The sequence below is a fragment of the Oncorhynchus mykiss genome, chromosome 12, assembly GCF_013265735.2.
Source record: "Oncorhynchus mykiss isolate Arlee chromosome 12, USDA_OmykA_1.1, whole genome shotgun sequence".
Lineage (NCBI taxonomy): Eukaryota > Metazoa > Chordata > Actinopteri > Salmoniformes > Salmonidae > Oncorhynchus > Oncorhynchus mykiss.
In genome coordinates, this window is record NC_048576.1 from 22,462,936 (window position 1) to 22,489,069 (window position 26,134).

General features: G+C 43.2%; 1 protein-coding gene and 1 long non-coding RNA gene across 4 annotated transcripts in view; one reads left to right on the forward strand and one right to left on the reverse strand.

The window, feature by feature from the left end:
- LOC110537216 (bone morphogenetic protein 1) overlaps positions 1–17,047 on the forward strand; it is a 53,354-nt gene extending 36,307 nt beyond the window's left edge. For 2 of the 3 annotated variants that reach the window (XM_021623085.2, XM_021623088.2), the window contains 10 exons: positions 1,879–2,024; positions 2,367–2,562; positions 2,919–3,044; positions 12,309–12,472; positions 12,718–12,898; positions 13,044–13,169; positions 13,377–13,504; positions 13,901–14,114; positions 15,769–16,019; positions 16,172–17,047. In XM_021623085.2, coding sequence (XP_021478760.2) covers positions 1,879–2,024; positions 2,367–2,562; positions 2,919–3,044; positions 12,309–12,472; positions 12,718–12,898; positions 13,044–13,169; positions 13,377–13,504; positions 13,901–14,114; positions 15,769–16,019; positions 16,172–16,306 — 1,667 coding nt within the window. In that variant the 3' untranslated portion in view covers positions 16,307–17,047. The remainder of the gene's footprint in view (positions 1–1,878; positions 2,025–2,366; positions 2,563–2,918; positions 3,045–12,308; positions 12,473–12,717; positions 12,899–13,043; positions 13,170–13,376; positions 13,505–13,900; positions 14,115–15,768; positions 16,020–16,171) is intronic. The other variant, XM_021623087.2, reaches the window with a different exon arrangement.
- On the reverse strand, positions 4,461–14,068 carry LOC118937646. The gene is made up of 3 exons (XR_005034914.1): positions 13,931–14,068; positions 8,367–8,449; positions 4,461–4,720 (listed from the first exon to the last, which is right to left on the reverse strand). It is a non-coding gene; the product is annotated as an uncharacterized LOC118937646 (long non-coding RNA).
- Positions 17,048–26,134: the final 9,087 nt, after the last annotated feature.

The window sequence follows — 26,134 nt, forward strand, 5'->3', positions numbered from 1 at the left end:
ATAAATATCACTGATTTACAGAAATATTGGAACAAAGTTGTCTAATGAAGGCAAAACATTTAGAATCCTCTAATCCTCTTATGCTGTAGCCTACTCTTGACCTTCACATTGTTCAGCTCCATATTTTCCATTCCAATGGAAACCCTGAGAGTTTTGTTTTTTGTTTTTCTCGGAATAGAAACATCATAATATTAATCAAATGAACTAAGCCAAATTTCTTAAAATCAATCCCATATACAATGTTATTCCAAAAAAGGTTTTACATTCTCTGGTAATGCCAATATGGAAGACTATCAAATGCTTCTCCAAGATGCCCTCTGGTGGTCAAACTAGCACTAAATCGCATTAACAGAAAAATGGCTGACAATTAAATAACTTGCCACAGACTGCTGCAGCAGCCCGCAAGGTGTGCTGCAGTATGACACAACTTTTAAAGGAGGAATCACTGTATACAGAATATAGCTCTATTTGGTAAAAGACCAAGTCCACATTATGGCAAGAACAGCTCAAATAAGCAAAGAGAAACGACAGTCCATCATTACTTTAAGACATGAAGGTCAGTCAATGTGGAACATTGCAAGAACTTTGAAAGTTTCTTCAAGTGCAGTTGCAAAAACCATCAAGCGCTATGATGAAACTGGCTCTCATGAGGACCGCAAACAGGAAAGGAAGACTCAGAGTTACCTCTGCTGCAGAGGATAAATTCATTAGAGTTACCAGCCTCAGAAATTGCAGCCCAAATAAATACTTCACAGAGTTCAAGTAACAGACACATCTCAACATCAACTGGTGAGAGAAGACTGTGTGAATCAGGGCTTCATGGTTGAATTGCTGCAAAGAAACCAATACTAAAGGACACCAATAATAAGAAGAGCTTTTCTTGGGCCAAGAAACACAAGCAATGGACATAAGATTGGTGGAAATCTGTCCTTTGGTCCGATATGTCCAAATGTTCGATTTTTTTGTTCTCTTTGTGAGACGAAGAGTGGGTGAACAGATGATCTCTGCATGTTTGGTTCCCACCTTTAAGCATGGAGGAGGAGGTGTGATGGTGTGGGTGTGCTTTGCGAGTGACACTGTCAGTGATTTATTTAGAAATCAAGGCACACTTAACCAGCATGGCTACCACAGCATTCTGCAGCGATACGCCTTCCCATCTGGTTTGAGCTTAGTGAGACTATTATTTGTTTTTCAACAGGAGAATGACCCAAAACACAACTACAGGCTGTGTAAGGGCTATTTGACCAAGATGGAGAGTGATGGAGTGCGGCATCAGATGATCTGGCCTCCACTATCACCCGATCTCAACCCAAATGAGATGGTTTGGAAAGAGTTGGACTGCAAAGTGAAGAAAAATCAGCCAACAAGTGCTCAGCATATGTGGGAACTCCTTCAAGACTGTTGGTAAAGCATTCCAGGTGAATCTGGTTGAGAGAATGCCAATAGTGTGCAACGCTGTCAAGGCAAATTCTACTTTGTAGAATCTAAAATCTAAATTATATTCTGATTTATTTAACACTGTTTTGGTTACTACATGACTCCATATGTGTTATTTCATAGTTTTGATGCCTTCACTATTACTCTACAATGTAGAACATAGTAAAAAAAATACCCTTGAATGAGTAGGTGTTTCCAAGCTTTGACTGGTACTATATATATAGATAGATATCGAGCAAGATTATTTTCCCTTTTTTAGTGTCTGAAAAAAGCCTTCGTTTTCTGAAACATTCAAATTACGTAAGCTCTATGCACAGAAACTATTGCTTATCACTATATTCTCTTGATCTCAAAAGAAGGGGAAAAGGGTGAAGTTGATATTGTTGTTGGAAGAATTCATGGAAGTTATACCCCCCTCCTTCTGCTTCCCTCTCTCACCAGCCATCTGTGGGGGAGAGGTGAACAGGGACAATGGCCAGATCCAGTCACCCAACTACCCTGACGACTACCGACCCAACAAAGTGTGCGTGTGGAAGATCACAGTAGCACAGGATTTCCATGTGGGCCTCTCCTTCCAGTCATTTGAGGTAAAGACTGTGAGACGGAAAGGGAAGTGGAATGTAATTTTCACTCAATCCTGTACGAGACACCCAGACACTACTGAGCAGGATGAATAATCGGCATTCAATTTGGGATGACAGCAGCCCATCCAGCACATCCTCTTACTGCCAATCGTATAGTCCAGGCACTGAGATGTAGGACGTGCTGGATGGAGACTTCTTCTTTATCACTTACAGGAGGATACTGTCAAAATAATAGTCAAAATAATCATATTTAAAACCGACATAGCAGAGATGTGAATTTGTAGGACAGTTGGGCATCCTGTGTCAACATCCTCCCCAATCTTCCTTGCCTTATGTCTACCATAGATTGAGAGGCATGACAGCTGTGCTTATGACTACCTGGAAGTGAGAGATGGGAACTCAGAGAGCAGTCCACTGCTGGGCCGCTTCTGTGGCCATGACAAACCAGACGACATCAAGACCAGCTCCAACCAGCTTTGGATGAAATTTGTGTCTGATGGATCAGTGAACAAGGCAGGATTTGCTGCCACCTTTTTCAAAGGTCAGATGCCAAGAATAGTGTCCATCTGTGATTAGTGTTTATGATGACACAGGATCGGGTAATATTTTGGGATGCCATGACCTCTGGGTGAGATGGAGTATATGTTGAACTCTTTATTTCTGTGGACTGAAAATACAAAGGGAAGGATGTAGAATTGATGGTTTCCTAGAATGCTTTGCTAAATGTTCTCGTTCTTCTTTCATCGTGGCATATTACGACGATGTCTACTTGGAAGAGGTCGACTTTGATGAACATACAAAGGGGGGGAAGTGGAAGTAGTTATACAATGTGCAGTAGAACTGATGGTTCCTTTCTTCTTCTTAATTGCATATCACAACGGCGTCTGTGGGTGGTAGAGATGGACGAGTGTTGTAAGCCTGATAATGGGCGTTGTGAGCAGCGCTGTGTGAATACCCTGGGCAGCTACCGATGTGCCTGTGACCCTGGCTTTGAGCTCGCCTCAGACAGACGCAGCTGTGAGGGTGAGTGCAGGGGGTTATTACTTATCCATCTCCTAAAAACACCAATGTAGAACGAATCACAACTTCATCATCCCACTCACTGGACAGTCTCAAGGTAATAGACAACTCAATCCACAGTCTCACATCACAAAATAATCATCTTTGCTATTGTCATAATTGATTAATGAGCTTCTCAGGAGAGAAATATCCCAATATTGACACTAGTGTAGCTGAAAAGCACTCATCAGTCCCTGTCTTCTAACTAAATGTTGATATTATTTATCACTTGGACATCAATGTGCCAGATGCTTACTGTGGAGCATAAGTCATGGTTGGAGGATGGAGAAATTGTGCCCATTGTATGCAGAATAGTGCTTAGTACTGTACATCTTCATCCTCTGTAGGCTACATTTGTATTACATTGTTACATTACAGCCTTATTCTAAAATGGTTTAAGTTAAACATTTTCATCAGCAATCTACACACAATACCCAATAATGACAAAGTGAAAAGAGGTTTTTATAATTTTTTGCAAATGTGTTACAAAAAAAAAAAACATACCTTATTTACATAAGTATTCAGACCCTTTGCTATGAGACTTGAAATTGAGCTCAGGTGCATCCCGTTTCCATTGATCATCCTTGAGATGTTTCTACAACTTGATTGGAGTCCAGCTGTGGTAAATTCAATTGATTGGACATGATCTGGAAAGGCACACACCTGTCTATATAAGATGTCAGACCAAAAACCAAGCCATGAGGTCGAAGGAATTGTCCATAGAGTGCCGAGGCACATATCTGGGGAAGGGTACCAAAAAATGTCTGCAGCATTGAAGGTCCCCAAGAATACAGGGGCCTCCATCATTCTTAAATGGAAGAAGTTTGGAACCACCAAGACTCATCCTAGAGCTGGCCTCCTGGCCAAACTGAGCAATCGGGGGAGAAGGGCCTTGGTCAGTGAGGTGACCAAGAACCCTTGGTCACTCTGACAAAGTTCTAGAGTTCCTCTGGAGATGGGATAACCTTCTTGAAGGATAACCATCTCTACAGCATTCCACCAATCAGGCCTTTATGGTAGTGGCCAGATGGTAGCCCCTCCTCAGTAAAAGGCATACTCAGAGTTTGCCAAAAGTTACCCAAAGAGTCTCACAGCATGAGAAACAAGATTCTCTGGTCTGATGAAACCAAGATTGAACTCTTTGGTCTGAATGCCAAGCGTCACGTCTGGAGGAAACCTGGCACAATCCTTACGGTGAAGCATGGTGGTGTCAGCATCATGCTGTGGGGATTTTTTTCAGTGGCAAGAACTGGGAGACTAGTCACGATTGAGGCAAAGATAAACGGAGCAAAGTGCAGAGATCATTGATGAAACCTGCTCAGGACCTCAGACTGGGGTTCACATTTGTCCCTTTGTTGCACAAATAGAAGATAAAGAGCACAGAACAGTTAGGTGTTGGGTTTGGGGTCATAGAATGAAATAAATGAAACATTTTAAAGGACAAAAACTAGGTGAAAAGCATATCAGATTCAAATCAAATTTTCAAATCAAATGTATTTATATAGCCCTTCTTACATCAGCTGATATATCAAAGTGCTGTACAGCAACCCAGCCTAAAACCCCAAACAGCAAGCAATGCAGGGGACAGCGAGGAGTCGTCATGCCAGGTGGTCCTGAGGCATGGTCCTAGGGCTCAGGTCCTCCGAGAGAGAGAAAGAAAGAGAGAATTAGAGAGAGCATACTTAAATTCACACAGGACACCGGATAAGACAGGAGAAATACTCCAGATATAACAGACTGACCCTAGCCCCCCGACCTAAACTATTGCAACATAAATACTGGAGGCTGAGACCGGAGGGGTCAGGAGACACTGTGGCCCCATCCAATGATACCCCCGGACAGGGCCAAACAGGCAGGATATAACCCCACCCACTTTGCCAAAGCACAGCCCCCACACCACTAGAGGGATATCTTCAACCACCAACTTACCATCCTGCGACAAGGCCGAGTATAGACCACAAAGATCTCCGCCACGGCACAACCCAGTGGGTGGGCAACCCAGACAGGAAGACCACGTCAGTGACTCAACCCACTCAAGTGACGCACCCCTCCTAGGGTCAGCATGAAAGAGCACCAGTAAGCCAGTGACTCAGCCCCTGTAATAGGGTTAGAGGCAGAGAATCCCGGTGGATAGAGGGGAACCGGCCAGGCAGAGACAGCAAGGGCGGTTCGTTGCTCCAGTGCCTTTCCGTTCATCTTCACACTCCTGGGCCAGACTACACTCAATCATAGGACCTACTGAAGAGATGAGTCTTCAATAAAGGTTAAGATCGAGTCTACGTCTCTCACATGGGTAGGCAGACCATTCCATAAAAATGGAGCTCTATAGGAGAAAACAATGCCTCCAGCTGTTTGCTTAGAAATTCTAGGGACATTTAGGAGGCCTGCGTCTTGTGACCGTAGCGTACCTGTAGGTACAGTGGGGCAAAAAAGTATTTAGTCAGCCATCAATTGTGCAAGTTCTCCCACTTAAAAAGATGAGAGAGGCCTGTAATTTTCATCATAGGTACACTTCAACTATGACAGACAAAATGAGGGAAGAAAATCCAGAAAATCACATTGTAGGATTTCTTATGAATTTATTTGCAAATGATGGTGGAAAATAAGTATTTGGTCAATCACAAAAGTTTCTCAATACTTTGTTATATACCCTTTGTTGGCAATGACAGAGGTCAAATGTTTTCTGTAAGTCTTCACAAGGTTTTCACACACTGTTGCTGGTATTTTGGCCCATTCCTCCATGCAGATCTCCTCTAGTGCAGTGATGTTTTGGGGCTGTTGCTGGGCAACACAGACTTTCAACTCCCTCCAAATATTTTCTATGGGGTTGAAATCTGGAGACTGGCTAGGCCACTCCAGGACCTTGAAATGCTTCTTACGAAGCCACTCCTTCGTTGTCCGGGCGGTGTGTTTGGGATCATTGTCATGCTGAAAGACCCAGCCACGTTTCATCTTCAATGTCCTTGCTGATAGGAGGTTTTCACTCAAAATCTCACGATACATGGCCCCATTCATTCTTTCCTTTACACGGATCAGTTGTCCTGGTCCCTTTGCAGAAAAACAGCCCCAAAGCATGATGTTTCCACCCCCGTGCTTCACTGTAGGTATGGTGTTCTTTGGATGCAACTCAGCATTCTTTGTCCTCCAAACACGACGAGTTGAGTTTCTACCAAAAAGTTATATTTTGGTTCCATCTGACCATATGACATTCTCCCAATCTTCTTCTGGGTCATCCAAATGCTCTCTAGCAAACTTCAGACGGGCCTGGACATGTACTGGCTTAAGCAGGGGGACACGTCTGGCACTGCAGGATTTGAGTCCCTGGCAGCGTAGTGTGTTACTGGTGGTAGGCTTTGTTACTTTGGTCCCAGCTCTCTGCAGGTCATTCACTAGGTCCCCCCGTGTGGTTCTGGGATTTTTGCTCACTGGTCACTGCTCACTTGTGATCATTTTGACCTCACGGGGTGAGATTTTGCGTGGAGCCCTAGATCGAGGGAGATTATCAGTGGTCTTGTATGTCTTCCATTTCCTAATAATTGCTCCTACAGTTGATTTCTTCAAACCAAGCTGCTTACCTATTGCAGATTCAGTTTTCCCAGCCTGATGCAAGTCTACTTTGATAACTCTTTGGTCTTGTCCATAGTGGAGTTTGGAGTGTGACTGTTTGAGGTTGTGGACAGGTGTCTTTTATACTGATAAGTTCAAACAGGTGCCATTAATACAGGTAACGAGTGGAGGACAGAGGAGCCTCTTAAAGAATAAATTACAGGTCTGTGAGAGCCAGAAATCTTGCTTGTTTGTAGGTGACCAAATACTTATTTTCCACCATAATTTGTAAATAAATTAATTAAAAATCCTACAATGTGATTTTCTGGATTCTTTTTCTCATTTTGTCTGTCATAGTTGAAGTGTACCTATGATAAATTACAGGCCTCTCATATTTTTAAGTGGGAGAACTTGCACAATTGGTGGCTGACTAAATACTTTTTTGCCCCACTGTATGTTCGGCAGGATCAAATCAGAAAGATAGATAGGAGGAAGCCCATGTAATGTGGTGTAGGTTAGCAGTAAAACCTTGAAATCGGCCCTTGCCTTAACAGGAAGCCAGTGTAGGGAGGCTAGCACTGGAATAATATGATCAAATTTTTTTGGTTCTAGTCAGGATTCTGGTAGCTATATTTAGCACTAACTGAAGTTTTAGTGCTTTATCCGGGTAGCCGGAAAGTAGAGCATTGCAGTAGTCTAACCTAGAAGTAACAAAAGCATGGATTAATTTTTCTGCATCATTTTTGGAAAGAACATTTCTGATTTTGCAATGTTACATAAATGGAAAAAAGCTGTCCTTTAAACAGTCTTGATATGTTCGTCAAAAGAGAGATTAGGGTCCAGAGTAACGCCGAGGTCCTTCACAGTTTTATTTGAGACGACTGTACAACCATCAAGATTAATTATCAGATCTAACAGAAGATCTCTTTGTTTCTTGGGACCTAGAGCAAACATCTCTGTTTTGTCCGAGTTTAAAAGTAGGAAGTTTGCAGCCATCCACTTCCTTATGTTTGAAACACAGGCTTCCAGCGAGGGCAATTTTGGGGCTTCACCGTGTTTCATTGAAATGTACAGTTGTGTGTCATCAGCATAGCAGTGAAAGTTAACATCATGTTTTCAAATGACATCCCCCAAGAGGTGAAATATATAGTGAAAACAATAGTGATCCTAAAACTGAACCTTCAGTAAGATTCAGTTTAATAACAAATCATTGACCATTAATGCCGTATTTGCAATGATTCATTTGTAAATTAATTAGGGATAACTAACTTTTTTTTACACCTTATAGCCAGTCAGATGGTTCCTTGCCCTGAAAGTAGCCTATGGGCCAGGTGAAAATGTAATCCATGGTTCAGAGTGATTTAAATAGCCAATATTAACTTGAGGGGATTTTGGGCATGAATATTGAACTTTGTCTAATTTCCCCCATCTCCCACATATGTTTTTTGTTAGCCATCTCACTATAAGGTGTAAACAAGTGAACTATCCCTTTAACATCTTCAATTCATTCATGTGAAACTAACCCCAACCCTGTTATGGGATATTCATTTTTAATGGAATACTGAGAGATTGAGATTTCGGTTGTTTTTCTACTTATCAGAGTCAGATGAACTCATTAATACAATTGTTATGTTTCTGAAGTTAGCATGCTATGAGACGTATATATTTTTTAAAATATCATGACAATACCAGCACACTGTCAAATGCTCATTTGCAATCAATTAACAAAAACCTACTTACCAATTATTGCGGTCTCTTTTTCAGGATCCAATCCGTCTTTTTTCTCCCGATCTTCTCCCCTTTTAGCTTTGCCACCTAGAATTCTTCAAATAGTTCACTGTGTCATAAATAATTATCCAAAGACATAATGACGCAGCCAGATATTTAAATTTGAGTTAGGTCAGAATATAATGACTCGTGTCTTATCTGTACAATGCTACAAATGACACATACATAGACTCTACCACAGCCATGAACCAGCTAACGTTAGCCACTAACTTAATAGCAACCCTATAGGCTTGACAGGCTAGGGTTAGTGCAGTTAGCTTGGTGTTCGGTTATACAGTTTTTCTAAAACAAAATACAGAAATGGTTAGTTGAAATGGTTAGTTGTCACAGGCATCTTCTAGTGTTGTTGAGGGGAGGGGCCTAAAATAAAAGTGGATTACAACCACATAGAGCCATTGATTACAACAACATGTAAACCATGTTTTATAAATACAATGTGATTCCATAACCCTATAGACAGCCAAAATTATAGGGTATGAAAATAAACATTCATAGGTTTTTGTGCATTTTAAAAACTATTTTCTAGATGGTAGAATAATAGTGAAGACATCAAAACTATAAAATAACACATATGGAATCATGTAGTAACCCAAAAAGTGTTAACCCTTTGACCTGTATGATCTCGTATTTGTGATCATTGTTGAGTGGTCCCTGCAGCATACGATCACAAATATGTAATTGGAACAGTAGCAACACAGCTATTGTAAAAGATAAATGTGAAAGTCATCATCCAAACATCACATGGAACACATCCACAGCTAAACTCATTACATAAACCAGTCTAAATAACAGGTTGCACTGACAAAAAAAAAAAACTAAAGTTAGACACCTAACACTAGACTTGTTTACAATGTACCACATCTCTGGTGAAGGGAGAAATGTAATATTGTTTAGAAAGGAGATGCGTGTCAGCTAAGCTAACAGCGTCTTTATTCTTTATGATGGCAGCCATGTTTGTTTATGTTTGACTTGGTGAAAACTCCCTAATCCCAGAATGCCATTAAGACGCAAATAAACAACATCAAAGATGGCTGTGCCCATTGTCTGAAAAATATGAATTTAGTTTAGCCACATTTCAGCATATTACAAATATTCTATGTACTCGTTACAGTGTATACAAGAACCGGAGCACATGACTTGACAAGTCGTTTACTGTTTTTGACAAATCGCAACACAAGTAAAATGTTATCACCTCACAGATCATCACACCAAATACAAGCCTACTGCCTAGCCTAATCATATCACAAAAGCTAAACAGGGATGAAACCATTTTAATGGGATTTGTGGGGGGGTTCATTTCATTTGTGGGTGTTTTTTCAAAACCATGGGGGTAGAAATGTATTGTGGGGGGATATGATGCAGGAAATATTACTATCATGGGGGATCAATCAATAAATTGGGGGCAAACACAGGGTAAGTTTATACGCTAAATAAAAATAAACCCCTTAGGGGGGTCTGAGCTGGCAACATTACAATCTGATGGTGTGTTCAAAACTACTGGGAACTCGTAAATCTCTGACTTCCAACATCACTGCTGGGAACTTTGAAAAATACAAGCTCCGACTGGGATTGTCTCTCTGGATTCCAACTCGGGAACTTGGGCCTCTTTCTAGAGCTCCGACCTTCCGACCTGTAGATCACTGATGTCATGGTTTAACCTAGTAGTTTTTTTAGTTCCCAATTGTCTTGAAAGCACCATAAATCAGTCAAGTGAACTATCCCTTGTTATAACATCTTTGGTCTGACAGACGCTTATGTGACAACCAGAATGCAGTGTATGATGTCAACAAAATGGCGCCACACATAGCCAGCAAATAGCTTAGCATTAGCACATACATACATACATATGATCCATACATACAAATGGTGTGCTACAATAGAAACGACAACACGATATACAGAAAATAAGCCACTTACTTTGATAGGAACGCATATATGTCCAAAGTTTGTAAGGAAAACAATGAAGGCAATTCGGGTGCCCGCCAGATAATGTGCTGGGGGAAAACGTTTGTGCAAGGCCTGTTCTGACTAGAGATGCGTAATGTCTTCATACTTGATCTGGGGAAACACTGGGGAATTGATTGGGCTCTTGTTGAAGAGAGAAGTTTGTCCCCGGCTCAGTAAAGCCTCAATTGTGAATTAATGAGGAGGTGGAACAAACCTCAATTCAAACTGTTGTTTGAAAGTAAAACTTAATTTGAAATTGACTAGTTTTAACATAGCCTATAGATAATTAGCAGGCAACGTGCCTTGGTTTGAGGGCAGCGCGGGTTCACTGTCCTGTCGTGTAACAATCAAATTTTTGAACGGTGAGTACATTCTGACATCACAAGCATAAAAAAAAACACGCTGGGCGACTGTTAGAGATATTTGTAACTCACGCGTTAAACAACAGATTTTAGATTTTAGATTCTTGAAAGTAGCCACCCTTTGCCAGGATGACGGCACACTCTTGGCATTCTCTCATCCAGCTTCCTGAGGTAGTCACCTGGAATGCATTTCAATTAACAGGTGTGCCTTTTTAAATGTTAATTTGTGAAATTTCTTTCCTTCTTAATGCATTTGAGCCAAACAGTTATGTTTTGACAAGGTAGGGGTGGTTTACAGAAGATTGCCCTAGTCCATATTATGGCAAGAACAGCTCAAATAAGCAAAGAGAAACGACAGTCCATCATTACTTTAAGACATGAAGGTCAGTCAATCTGGAACATTTCAAGAACTTTAAAAGTTTCTTTAAGTGCAGTTGCAAAAACTATCAAGTGTTATGATGAAACTGGCTCTCATGAGGACTGCCACAGGAAAGGAAGACCCAGAGTTACCTCTGCTGCAGAGGATAAGTTCATTAGAGTTACCAACCTTAAGATATTGCAGCCCAAATAAATACTTCAGAGTTCAAGTAACAGACACATCTCAACATCAACTGTTCAGAGGAGACTGCGTGAATCAGGCCTTCATGGTCGAATTGCTGCACACGTAACCAGCATCGCTACCACAGCATTCTGCAGCGATACGCCTTCCCATCTGGTTTGTCCCACTATCATTTGTTTTTCAACAGGACAATGACCCAACACCTCCAGGCTGTGTAAGGGCTATTTGACCAAGAAGGAGAGTGATGGGGTGCTGCATCAGATGACTTGGCCTCCCCAATCACCCGACCTCAACCCAATTGAGATGGTTTGGGATGAGTTGGACCGCAGAGTGAAGGAAAAGCAGCCAACAAGTGCTCAGCATATGTGGGAACTTCTTCAAGACTGCTGGAAAAGCATTCCAGGTGAAGCTGGTTGAGAAACTGCCAAGAGTGTGCAAAGCGGTCAAGGCAAAGAGTGGCTACTGTCCTTTGAAGAATCTAAAATATATGTTGGTTACTACAGGATTCCATATGTGTTATTTCATAGTTGTACAATGTAGAATTTTTTTGTTTAAAAAAAAAAGAAAAACCCTTAAATGAGTAGGTGTGTCCAAACGTTTGGCCATATATTACTTATCCATATGGGAGGTTACATTAGTTGGTGTGTTTTACCCTCTTTTGCATTAAGACGACATGTGTGGTATAAACCTGTCACTTTCTTTTTTATTTCCTACTGCCACTCGAAATGTGGTTATTCTTAATTGCTGTACTTAGTGGATGATTATTTCATTTTGTAGAGCTTTGATTCAAACCCTGGTACATATTTCATAACAGGACTACGTACATAGGTATGACCTGACTTTTTTATTTGCTTAATTAATGTTGCAGTTTGAAACATAGGGAGTAGTATTTTGACATTGTGTCACATTCACGTGCTTCATACTTTATTGAACTGTGAACAAGTTCCACCTTCCCTAAACTATAACCTATGTGGTTTGAGTTGTTGCCTCGTGGCCACCTCTAATGTCAGCTCTGTATCCCCCCAGCAGCTGCGTGTGGAGGCTTCATTACCAAGCTTAATGGCTCCATCAACACCCCCGGCTGGCCCAAAGAATACCCCCCCAACAAGAACTGTGTTTGGCAGCTGGTGGCCCCCACACATTACCACATCACCCTGCTGTTTGATGTCTTTGAGACCGAGGGCAACGATGTAAGCATTATAGCCTGAGAACACCCTATAATGCTTACAAATGTTGTGAGTGGGCAGGAATGGGCATGTACAATGACTTCACAGTGAAGGTGACCATGAAGATCTCTGCTCATGAGGGAAATGATTGTCTAGTCCTGTAAGCTGTGTGTGTGTGCTGTGGTTTACTTTGAGTTATTCCATAGTACTTGCTCCAGATCCTCTTGAGGTGTGTCTGACATGTCCTATGTGGTCTCTTCTTCCCTCAGGTGTGTAAATATGATTATGTGGAGGTGAGGAGTGGACTGACCGCTGACTCCAGGCTTCATGGGAAGTTTTGTGGAACTGAGAAACCAGAAACCGTCACCTCCCAATACAACAACATGCGCATTGAGTTCAAATCAGACAACACAGTGTCAAAGAAAGGCTTCAAAGCCCAATTCTTCTCTGGTAAGCCTTGAAACTTTTTTTTTTGCATCAAACATACATTTAAAGTATGTTTAAAGTATATGGTCAATGGCTCGAACAGTCTAGTGTCAAAGGGTTTACTGTAGGTGGGTTTAGCAATTTCTGACAATGTTCTGTTCCCATGCAGACAAGGACGAGTGCTCTAAGGAGAACGGAGGCTGCCAACAAGAGTGTGTCAATACCTTCGGGAGCTACAGTTGTCAGTGTCGTAGTGGCTTTGTGCTGCATGACAATAAACATGACTGCAAGGAAGGTACAGAATAACTCCTATTTTAATGGATTTATCCATACATTTACATAGAGCTATTTCTGTTCATACATGTACCTATCCATATTTATCCATCCAGTATTTACATACAGCCATTGACATCCTATTTTACATGGATTATGACATCAAAAAGTTGGGGATAGGATATGTCCTCTTAGATTACTGATTGAATCAGCCATGTTTATCTTTCAGCTGGCTGTGATCATGTGGTGAGCAATGTGTTAGGCACCATCACCAGCCCCAACTGGCCTGACAAATACCCCAGCAAGAAGGCCTGTACCTGGGCCCTCTCCACCACCCCAGGCCACCGCATCAAAATCGTATGTTTACTGCTGTGTCATGATCAAACCAAGTCAAATTTTATTTGTCACATGCTTCATAAACAGTGAAATGCTTACTTACGGGCCCTTCCCAACAATGCAGAGAGAGAAATAATAGAAAAATAATAACACGAGGAATAAATGCTCAATGAGTAACGATAACTTGGCTATATACACAGGGTACCAGTACTGAGTTGATGTGCAGGAGTACAAGGTAATTGAGGTAGAAATGTAAATATATGTAGGGATTGGCATAGTTTTAAAGACACCTCTTATGTAATGCTTACAATTTACATTATAACGGTACATAGTCATTAGTGGAAGATGGGTCATGTAGATTATTACCGTTGTTAATAGCTCACCACCTACCTCACTGAATCTACATTCACTTTTAAGGTTTTCAATGAGATCGACATGGAGGCTCACCTGGAGTGTGCCTACGACCACCTGGAGATCTACGATGGGCAGGATGGCCGGGCCCCTAGTCTGGGACGCTTCTGTGGCATCAAGAAACCCTCGCCAGTCATCTCCAGCGGCAACGAGATGTTTATGCGCTTCTTCTCTGATAACTCAGTCCAGAAGAGAGGCTTTGAGGCTTCACACAGTGCAGGTGGGTGACACATACACTGGCATTAGCATTTTGTGATACCAGAAAGAAAAGGATTGAAATGGATAATTCTCATTGGTGCACACAGGTATATGGTTGAACTGCTAACATGTTGTTTTGATTTCAGAGAGATGAGAATATTCAACTAATATTCATTGTATAATACATTATTCAACCTTTTTCCATGTAGGTCTGGTCAATCCACTGCCATAACCTATTTAAGATATTGATAATAAATGTTACGTACGCCTCTTGGAGGATGGAATGCATCAACCTGCTACATCTCAACTCCCAGTGAAGTGAAAAAGTATGTGATCGTAGGTGCTGGGAAGGATGACAGAGGCAGAGAAAAATACAGTTTACAGGGAAATTAATATTCCTTAACACGGTAAAATGGGGAAAGGGGGCTGGACGGAACCAAAGCAAAGAAAGTAATATTAAGGAGTCCCCTCTCCTACCTTACCTATCTTCCCACTTCTTACCTAACCTTTAGCACCACCCGGCACGCTAACCAAAATACATGGGGTGGTCCGCCCAGGTCTTGCATAATGTGCATAGACAGATTAAATACTATGGTTTATGTATGCCCGTATGCCTCTTGCCTAAATACTCCCAAGGTGCGTTCCTCTTCCCCCCCCTGGAAACAAATGAAACTGAATCATTTACGTGAACAATTTCAATTAACCAAAAACACTAAGTCCTTTTGGCATACATAAACCTCTGAAGGAGTGGCTACAAAATAATAACAAAACTTTCACTGACCAACAACCAACACAGGACATAAAAAAATAAGCTCTCTTCCCTGAGGGAGGAACACTGGCTTTTATCAAGCTGGAGAAGGCATTCTTAATTGACGAGACAGCTGTTTCCCCTGATGAGGGGGAGGGGTCAGAGCTCCAATCAGCGATGGGGTTTGTGGCTTTAGGATTCCAGAAAACCATTTCCTGAATCACACACACATACAAACCCACAACACAGAAACTGGGGAGCGTAACCCTAATAATAATCCATTAACTCCAGCAGACCAGTTAAGTGGTATTCATTCATCTTACCAAGGCATTTGATCCAGTTGGGACTAATTTTGTCCCTCAGATCAATCAAAAAGGCTTACTTTTTCCCAAAGACAACTCTAATTACTGGGAGGTTGAAAAGGATGTGCAACAAGGTTTTGATCCTGGGACCATTGTTTACCTCCATCATTAATGATTATCTCTCTGTGTCTACTGATGCAAAGGTATTCTTGTATGCTGATGTCAATGTCTCTGGTTTTTGATTCTCATCTTGTCTTGGTATTATATTATCCCTAAAGTACAGTACATTATGTTTGTAATGTGTGATTCAGCAGGCAGCGTGACAACATCTACATTTTTTGTCAGGACCCATGAATAATGAGATATGAATTCATTAGTATGATTGGGGGTGACAATGCCCATGTTGCCACCTGGGTTTGTGGTTTTTGGTCTCTTTCAACAAAGAAAACAAAGGGACAACAGGTCAGCTTTTTCAGATGGGTATAATGTTATAGAATCCCACATGGAATGTAGAGGAGAAACACTGCCTTTCAGATAATTATTGGTTGATAAATTGGACATTCCATATCTCAATGAGTTCCTTCTCTGAGGCTCTGTCTCTTTTTTTTGTGGCTGTGCGTTCTCAGAGTGTGGAGGAAGCCTGAAAGCTGAGGTCAAGACCAAAGATCTTTATTCGCACGCCCAGTTTGGGGATAACAACTACCCAGGGGCATCTGACTGCCAGTGGGTGGTATCCGCTGAGAAGGGCTATGGAGTAGAGCTCATCTTCCAAACCTTTGAGATTGAGGAAGAGGCAGACTGTGGCTATGACTACATTGAACTATTTGATGGTGCTGATGTCAAGGCCCCAAGGCTTGGTCGCTACTGTGGATCTGGGGTAAGGACAACAAAAGGTTTCAGTACACCTACTAGACTGTAACAACTACTGTACATATATAGTGCATTCACAAAATGGCAGGGGTGTTTTCCTACTTAAATGTAGAGGTATAAGATAATCTTTCTCTCTCTCTCTTTTTATTTATCTTCCAGCCTCCTGAGGAAATCTACTCTGCTGGGGATGCCATTGTTATAAAGTTCCATTCTGATGATACCATCAATAAGAAGGGCTTCCATGTACGGTACACGAGCACAAAGTTCCAAGACACATTGCACACAAGCAAGTGAACCCCTCTTTACCAAGACTTAAAAGGAGACTGTGCACCCCAAAGTGTTGACACTCCCAGTTCCCTAAGAGGAGCGGATGCTTGGATAGCTGCCCCCCCCCCCCCCCCCCCCCATACCCCACTCCGCCCAAAGCCAGCTGTAAGGAGTCAAGCCATGCAGCAGTAGAGAGCGTTTTCAAGTTTGTATCATTTAGATTAGGGAGGGTGGCCGAGAGAGTGGATATGTGTGGGACATCTGAAATGAATTCCCCAAAAGTTTGTCATTTCCTCAAGATAACAAAAAGGATCCCACAGGCCTGTAAGGATCAGTGGGATGGTGGTATAACTGTATAGGATACAGGATTGTCAGGGTTTTAGGGAATAGGTTCCCCAACCACCTCCCAAGTTCCCCAACCACCTCCTAACTTGAAATCCAGCTGAGCCCTAACTTCTTGGGAAGATAACCTTCCCACCTTGCCTTGGTTCCTAAATATGTCTATCTACTCTTGACTTAAATCTTGGCACTATACTGTGTATCATTGAGGGTTGCACATTGATGATTAGGAAAGACGGATAGAACCGGGGAAATTTGTTTTGAGCACACAGTTGTAATTAGTATGGTCTTGCAATGCAGAACAGGGATGATCCCCCCCCACCCACCCACCCACACCCACACAGGATTGATGTTAGCAGAAGAAGAAGAAAAGTGAACATGTGTTGTTATTCTTTTCAAGGGCTAGGCTAATAAATATAGATAACTGTAGATTAAGGTGGTGGTCTGTTCTTTTCCAATTGTTTTTATGATTTGTCCCAAATAAAGACTCCCTTACGTACAGTTGAAGTCGGAAGTTTACATACACTTAGGTTGGAGTCAATTAAACTAGTTTTTCAAGCACTCCACACATTTCTTGTTAACAACCTATAGTTTTGGCAAGTCGGTTAGGACATCTACATTATTCATGCCCCAGGAAAATAGCTATAACGCCAAAAGTCCACAAACGGTACAATAAACAAAACACACGGGTCAAACACGAACCACACGAAACAAAAAAAACAATTCCACACACAGACATGGGGGGAACAGAGGGTAAAATACATTTAGTCAGATGAGGGAATGTGAACCAGGTGTGCGGAAAACCAAGACAAAACAAATGGAAAATGAAAAGTGGAGCGTCGATGGCTAGAAGACCGGTGACGTCGACCGCCGAACGCCACCCGAACAAGGAGAGGGACCGGCTTCGGCGGAAGTCGTGACAAAGTTAAATAATTTTAAAGGCAATGCTACCAAATACTAATTGAGTGTATGTAAACTTCTGACCCGCTGGGAATGGGATGAAAGAAATAAAAGCTGAAATAAATCACTCTCTACTATTATTCTGACATTTCACATTCTTAAAATAAAGTGGTGATCCTAACTGACATAAGACAGTGAGTTTTTACTTGGATTAAATGTCAGGAATTGTGAAAAACTGAGTTTAACTGTATTTGGCTGTCACGGCTGGCTGAAGGACTGGACCAAGGTGCAGCATGGTAAGCGTACATTTTCTTTTTATTAAAAATGACACCGACAAAACAAAGAACCAACCCAAACCGTGACGCTTTGGGCTATGTGCCCTGAACAAAGTCAAAGTTAACTTCCCACAAAACAGGTGGGGGAAACGGGTACCTAAGTATGGTTCTCAATCAGAGACAACGATAGACAGCTGCCTCTGATTGAGAACCAAACCCGGCCAAACACATAGAAAATCATAGAAAAAGGACATAGAATGCCCACCCTAGTCACACCCTGGCCTAACCAAAATAGAGAATAAAAAGCATCTCTATGGCCAGGGCGTGACATTGGCTAAGGTGTATGTAAACTTCCGACTTCAACTGTATTTATTTGGACAGTGAAGCTAAAACATTTCATTTGGCTCTACACTCCATTTTGGATTTAAGACCAAATGTTATATATGAGGTGACAGTTCAGAATGTCACCTTTTCTTTGAGGGTATTTTCATACATATCTCTTTTACCGTTTAAAAATTTAAGCACTTAATGTATCTAGTCCCCCCATTTGAAGGTGTCATAAGTATTTGGACAAATTCACTTATAACATATTAAAGTAGTCAAACATTGTATTATTTGGTCCCATATTCCTAGCGCACAATTACTACATCAAGCTTGTGACTCTACAAACTTGTTGGATGCATTTGTAGTTTGCTTTGGTTGTGTTTCAGATTATTTTGTGCCCTATAGAAATGAATGGTAAATAATGTATTGTGTCATTTTGGAGTCACTTTTATTGTAAATAAGAATATAATATGTTTACAAGCACTTCTACATTAATGTCGATGCTATCATGATTATGGATTATCCTGAATCAATCCTAAATAATGAGTGTGAAAGTTACAGAGGCACAAAGATTATACCCCCAAAACATGCTACCTTCTCACTATTACCAATAACAAGGGAGGTTAACATTTTTTGGGGGGTTTGATATTTATTTATTTATTTCATTTTCTCACTCATCATTATTCATGGTTATCCGTAATCATGGTAGCATCCACATTAATGTAGAAGTGTTATGAAACAAATTATGTTTTTATTTACAATGAAAGGCACTTCAAAATGACACAATACGTTATTTACCATTCATTACTATTGGGCACAAAATAATCTGAAACACAACTAAAATAAACTGCAAATGCATCACAAGCTTGATGCATTCATTGCGTGCTAGGAATATGGGACCAAAATATACTACTTTAATTCACTGAAAAGTGAATTTGTCCAAATACTCGAGACACATTTTCATACTAATCGAACCCACAACCCTGGTGATGCTAGCGGCATGCTCTAACAACTGAGTCACACGGGACCACTCCTGATGTGTGTGGGTTGTATCCGCCTGCATGGTGGAATGAGAATGTTTTCCTCAAAGTGCTACTGCTAATGGTACACACACACAAAATAACTGCTCGCTCTCTCCCTCTCTTTCTTGATTAGTCAGGGATTTCTTGGAAATGGTCCATCAATTTTACTCCAATATTTTTGACGCATTACTCAGCTCGGTTCAATGTACTGTAGGCTAAGCCAAAAGGATCACAGGAAGAAAGACTGACACAACCACACAGAAAACTCTTTTCAAATGACCTCTTAGTGAGCTTCCTCTTTCCTGTTGTGACGTAGAAGTCCGTCACTGGCCGCGGGCAGCATTTGGTTCTTTAACGCACACACATATTCATCACTCCTCCCTGCGCCATTAAGTTAACAATGTGGGTCGACACACAATTTAACTTCTGTCTTGGTATATGCATTTCACACTTGTCAATGTTCATATTTGAGAGATACAATAATTATTATACTTATCAATGTTGTGGATGGGCGCATTGTTTGTTTGTTCTGTTCCTCTCTCTCCATCTCTGTAGCTTCCGGGTATGCTGGAAAAGGACCCGAGCTAAGGGAATTGGGTTGGCTTTATAGTGCCTGTCCCAAATGGCTCATTAATGCATATTGAAAGATATTGTCAGTAGTGATGTAATGTTGTAAATGTTATGTTGTGATATTGTTTAAAACCGTGTTGCAATGTATATCCTTTAGTATGTTTAGTTCATGGAAAATGTAGGTTTGTATTGTTAATTGATTAATTAATTAGGGTTAATTGTTCTGAGGGGAGGGGCTAGCCCTACAAAAGGAGCCTCTCTCCAGTCTCTAGGAGGGCATTTTTTGGATTGAGCTGTGGATGGGGCAGCATTGTTTTTAAGCTGTCCCATAAGGTAGACGTTGATGGCAGTACTGTTGTTTTTTGTTCCAGAATCACTTGTAAATAAACACCTTTGCACAGAAGAACTTTTGCGGCTCCGCCATCTTTTTATTTTGATAGAGGTTAGGTTATCCAGTTTAGCCTTCTGGCCTACTCTACGTGACATATGGTGGCAGTGGTGGGATGGCGTACCGCAAATCAGTGAATTCCAACAAGAGAGGTAAAGGAATGTGTACCGGATTGCGTTCTCAGCAACAGCAGCAACTGTCAGAAAAGGTACCTGAAGTTGAACCGGGGTGGAATACCAAGCAAGGACGAAGACCTCAAGCAGGAGTTACGTGGCCTACGCCAATCTATCCTCACAGCTCCCCACCAGGCGGAACTCGTCAGTGAGAGCCCAAGATTGGGTCTTCCAACACCAGGACGACAAAGGCTCGATGCAGCAGGGACTTCAACTCCACAGCAGGCACCCCAAGCAGTAATGAGGCCAGCGCCAGGAGACCAGTCCAGCAGTGTTAACGTCCATCTTCCAGCATTCCTGAGGAAGGAGCCAAAGATGCCCTCATACCAGCAGGGGGAGGACATTGAAAACTACCTGCTGAGGTTTGAGCGCATGGCTAAGACGTGGCAGTGGCCTGAGGTAGAGTGGGCCTGCAGGCTTGTCCCATTGCTCACGGGCAAGGCCTTAGAGGCTTACACAGCAATGGATGAGGGGCTGGCCAATGTCTACAAGGGCTTGAAGGAAGCGCTGCTGGTGAAGTTTGACATATCACCGGAAACCTACCGTCAACGCTTCAGAGCTGCATCAACGCCATCGGGTGAGTCACCGACAGAGACGTACCACCGCCTCAAGGGTCTCTACCGACGATGGGTTCGACCGGGGGAGAAGACACAGGACGAAATCGGGGAGGTCATCATCCTCGAGCAACTTCTACAAGTTCTACCACACGACATTCGAACCTGGGTCCGAGAGCACGAGCCCAAGGACGGACTTATGGCGGCCAAGCTTGCACTGCAGTATCTTAATGCACGTAAAGGGGGCCCACCACAACCTGCAGCACCCGCTCCAAGGAGTCTCAGAGACACAAGGGACATCAGAAACGCCAGAGATGGTGGAGGTAACTCTGGGGGTTATGTGTCTGGGAGGGAGGTAAGGGATCATGCAGTTCGCTCTGATGGGAGGGGTCTGACTTGTTTTTACTGCCGGCAGCAGGGGCACAAAGCTTCAATGTGTCCGCTACGTAAATCCAAGCTCTCAGGTTACTGTTATGTACCCAGAGAGGGGGATGGTGTTCAGAATAGACAGACTCGGGAAGGGTCATGCTTGGTACCTGTAAAAGTGAATGGTAAAAGTCTTACTGCAATGATTGACACCGGCAGTTCCCTGTCATTGATCAGAAAAGGTAATGTACCTGTTAATGACATTGATTATGGTCATCAGACACTGATCCAATGTGTCCATGGTGACCAGTCACAGCAGCCCACAGCTGAGCTCACAGTTGAGATTCAGGGTCAGAAATACCTCCTCAAAGTTGGGGTAATGGAGAAGCTACCTTTTGAGATGATTTTGGGGAGGGATGTGCCTGTACTCTCTGATCTGTTGGGAAGTGTGGGGGGTCAGCTATATGAGCAGTCAGTTTGCCAGTCTGATGTTCAGATGGCATGTTCAGTTGTCACTTGTGCCCAGGCCAAAGCTGGTTTACAACCTCTGCCTGACTTGTGTGATAGTCTGTGCGGGGGGGGAACCAAAGGGCCCAGAAAGTCACGCCGCCAGCGGCGTCTTGAGAAGTATGTGGGAACCCCTGTACCTGTAGCGGATGTGTCTGGGTTAGAGGTGCAATGGGATGTTCCACAAAATTTTGCTACACTGCAGAAGTCTGACGCAACCTTGAAATGTTTGTTTGACAAGGCCTTAGCTGGGGACAGTCAATCTTCATGTGGGGGGATTTACACAGTAGACAACCACATACTCTACCTTGGGTCAGAGGCAGATAGCAGGAAGTTGGTGGTGCCATCTACCTGTAGACCACTTGTTCTCAACCTTGCACATACAGTTCCATGGGCAGGCCATCTAGGGCAACATAAGACCTATCTTAGGCTAGGCTCCCGTTTCTTTTGGCCCTCCATGTATACTGATGTACAAAAATACTGCAAATCATGCCCCACGTGCCAGAAAACCAGTGCTGTCCGTAGGTCTGAACGGGCTCCTCTATGTTCACTGCCAGTTATCTCTACCCCATTCAAGAGAATTGCAATGGACATTGTTGGACCCTTGGAGAAGAGTAGTGCAGGTTACAAGTATATATTGGTGATCTGTGACTATGCCACCCGGTTCCCAGAAGCCTTCCCACTCCGTTCCATAACCACTCCAAAAATAATCAGTGCTCTTGTTCAGCTCTTCTCTCGTGTAGGAATCCCAGATGAAATCCTGACGGACCAAGGGACAAACTTCACCTCGCGACTGATGGTTCAACTCCACCAACAGCTGGGCATTAAAGGCTTGAGGACTACTCCCTACCATCCCCAAACGGATGGGCTCGTAGAGAGATTCAATTAAACGCTCAAGAACATGCTGAGGAAGTTTGTGGCTGACACTGGTAAAGACTGGGATAAGTGGTTACCCTTTCTGCTTTTTGCTTACAGGGAGGTGCCTCAGGCATCGACAGGTTTCTCGCCATTCGAACTCCTCTATGGATGGCCAGTGCAAGGACCACTGGACCTGCTGAAGAAGTGCTGGGAAGGTTCCCCAGTAGCTACCTCAGGACAGGGGATTGTCCAGTATGTCCTCCAGATGCGAGACAGGTTGGAACGGTACCGAGAGGAAGCTAGAGCAAACCTTCAGCAAGCCCAGAAGGCCCAGAAGAGAGGCTATGACCAGCACGCTCGCCACAGGGAGTTTGAGCCAGGACAGAAAGTCCTGCTCCTCCTTCCCTCGTCTACTAGCAAGCTCCTTGCGCAATGGCAAGGACCGTACCTAATCGGGAGGAAGATGGGCCCAGTGACCTACGAGGTGCTGCACCCGGACAAGGGTAAGAAGAAGCAAACCTACCATGTGAACCTTCTCAAGGCCTGGGAGGAGAAAGAGGAACTCTCCAAAGGAAGGTCCTTTCTGGTCCGCAGAGTAGAAGAGGATGAGTCGGATGGGGTCACAGAGGCATGGAAAGAACGAGCAGAAGTCATACTGGCTCACCTGGAAGAAGACAAGCAAGATGAGCTGAAGCAGCTGTTTGGCAAGTATCCGGCCCTCTTCAGTCAGAGACCAGGAAGAACCAAAGTCCTGGAACACGTCATTCGTTTGAAACCAGGCCAGAACCCTGTCCGCCAGCATCCTTACCGTGTGCCTGAGAGGCTGGTGGTAGCCCTCAAGGAAGAGGTCCACACCATGATAGAGATGGATGTTGTCGAGCCATCTTCAAGTGAATGGAGCAGCCCTATTGTCATTGTCCCAAAGAAGGATGGCTCTTTGCGCGTGTTACGGATACAAGGATCCTGTGTGTGTATCCTGTGTGTGTATCCTGTGTGTGTTTCTTTTCTCTCCGTCTCCCCTCACAGGTGAACATCATCACTCCCCAATCAGTCAACAATCAACCCATCAATCAGAAGACACACCTCCTCCTGTTTCCTACCCTATCACAGTTCCTTCCCCATGGTTTAAAAACCCCATCATTTGTTTGCTCGGTAGCTCAATCTTTGTAATGCCATGTTGATAGATCTCTGTTCTTCATAGATTTCAGTAGCTCAATCTCTTTGTAAATGCCATGTATGTAGATCTCTCTCTTTGGGTCTTAACCTCTTCTTTTGTTTGAGCACCTCCAAATCACTTTGTCATCTCCTGTGAGTATTGTTTTGGTTATGGTGTTTGTTGCTGGTGGGAAAAGGGGGAAACCAAGACAAGTCGCCCATGGGCATACACTACCCGTAGGTAAACTTTGTTAAAAACACTAGTTAGAACTGGGCGGACCACCCACTGTATTTTTGGTTAGTTAGTTAGCTGTTATTAAAGTAGGCTAGTCTAACTTAGGGGTGTTTTTGTATATTTATTGTTTCTTTCCTTGGGTCCAGCTCAGCCCCTTTTTCCTGCTCCCCCCATTACCGTGTGTTTATAAATAAACCCTGAGTTTGACGGTATTATTTCGGTTGTCGTGGTTATTTCGTTCACACTCACTTTGTCACAATTATAATTTACATGAGTTATGTTACGGGTCTCACTACCATCCCCCCTAGACTGTCGGGCCAAAAGGGATTCGTAACAGCGCGTCTGCATGGACTTCCGTAAGGTGAATGCCATCTCCCAGTTTGATGCCTATCCCATGCCCCGCATTGACGACTTACTGGAGAGAATAGGTAGAGATCATTACATCACCACATTGGATCTCTGCAAAGGGTACTGGCAGGTGCCCCTGGATGAACAATCCAAGGCCTACACTGCATTCCGGACGCCAATGGGCCTGTTCCAGTTCAAGGTCATGCCGTTTGGCCTTCATGGGGCCCCTGCGACTTTCCAGAGGCTGATGGACAAGGTCCTCCAGGACTGTGACGATTACTGTGCTGCTTACTTGGACGACGTGGTGATCTACAGCCACTCCTGGGAGGAGCACATACAGCATCTTAGCAGCGTCCTGGGGAAGATCCATGAAGCAGGCCTCACGCTTAACCTCCTGAAGTGTGAGTGGGCGAAACAGGAGACAAAGTACCTGGGGTACCAGCTGGGTAAGGGTGAAGTTCGGCCTCAGGTGGAGAAAGTGGAGTCCATCAGGAATAGCCCTCAACCCAGAACCAAGACACAGGTGAAGTCCTTCCTAGGTCTGGCAGGGTGGTACCGGAGATTGATTCCACAGTTTTCAACCATCTCTGTCCCTCTGACCAACCTCACTTCGAAGGGGGCCAGCAACCCTGTGAAGTGGACTGAGGAGTGTGAGGAAGCCTTCATGACACTGAAAAAACAACTGTGCTCATTCCCTGTTCTCCAGACCCCTGATTTTAAGAAGAGATTTCTCGTGCAGGTGGACGCTTCGGCTGTAGGAATTGGAGCTGTACTGGCCCAAGGGGAGCCAAGAGAAGAGCTTCCTGTGCTGTACCTGAGTCGGAAGCTGTTGCCCAGGGAAACCAGGTATTCTACAATCGAAAAGGAGTGCCTGGCTATAAAGTGGGCCCTAGATAGCCTCCGTTACTACCTTCTTGGGAGGGAATTTGACCTGCACACAGACCACAGAGCACTGACCTGGATCCAGACCATGAAGGACCGGAATTCTCGTGTGACCAGGTGGTATCTGGAGCTCCAGCCCTTCAGGTTCTGTGTCCGTCACAAGGCAGGAAAAGAGAACGTTACTGCGGACTACCTATCAAGGCTCCCGAACATGGTCGCTTCAGGAGAGGAGGAAGGTAATGTGACGTAGAAGTCCGTCACTGGCCGCGGGCAGCATTTGGTTCTTTAACGCACACACATATTCATCACTCCTCCCTGCGCCATTAAGTTCACAATGTGGGTCGACACACAATTTAACTTCTGTCTTGGTATATGCATTTCACACTTGTCAATGTTCATATTTGAGAGATACAATAATTATTATACTTATCAATGTTGTGGATGGGCGCATTGTTTGTTTGTTCTGTTCCTCTCTCCATCTCTGTAGCTTCCGGGTATGCTGGAAAAGGACCCGAGCTAAGGGAATTGGGTTGGCTTTATAGTGCCTGTCCCAAATGGCTCATTAATGCATATTGAAAGATATTGTCAGTAGTGATGTAATGTTGTAAATGTTATGTTGTGATATTGTTTAAAACCGTGTTGCAATGTATATCCTTTAGTATGTTTAGTTCATGGAAAATGTAGGTTTGTATTGTTAATTGATTAATTAATTAGGGTTAATTGTTCTGAGGGGAGGGGCTAGCCCTACAAAAGGAGCCTCTCTCCAGTCTCTAGGAGGGCATTTTTTGGATTGAGCTGTGGATGGGGCAGCATTGTTTTTAAGCTGTCCCATAAGGTAGACGTTGATGGCAGTACTGTTGTTTTTTGTTCCAGAATCACTTGTAAATAAACACCTTTGCACAGAAGAACTTTTGCGGCTCCGCCATCTTTTTATTTTGATAGAGGTTAGGTTATCCAGT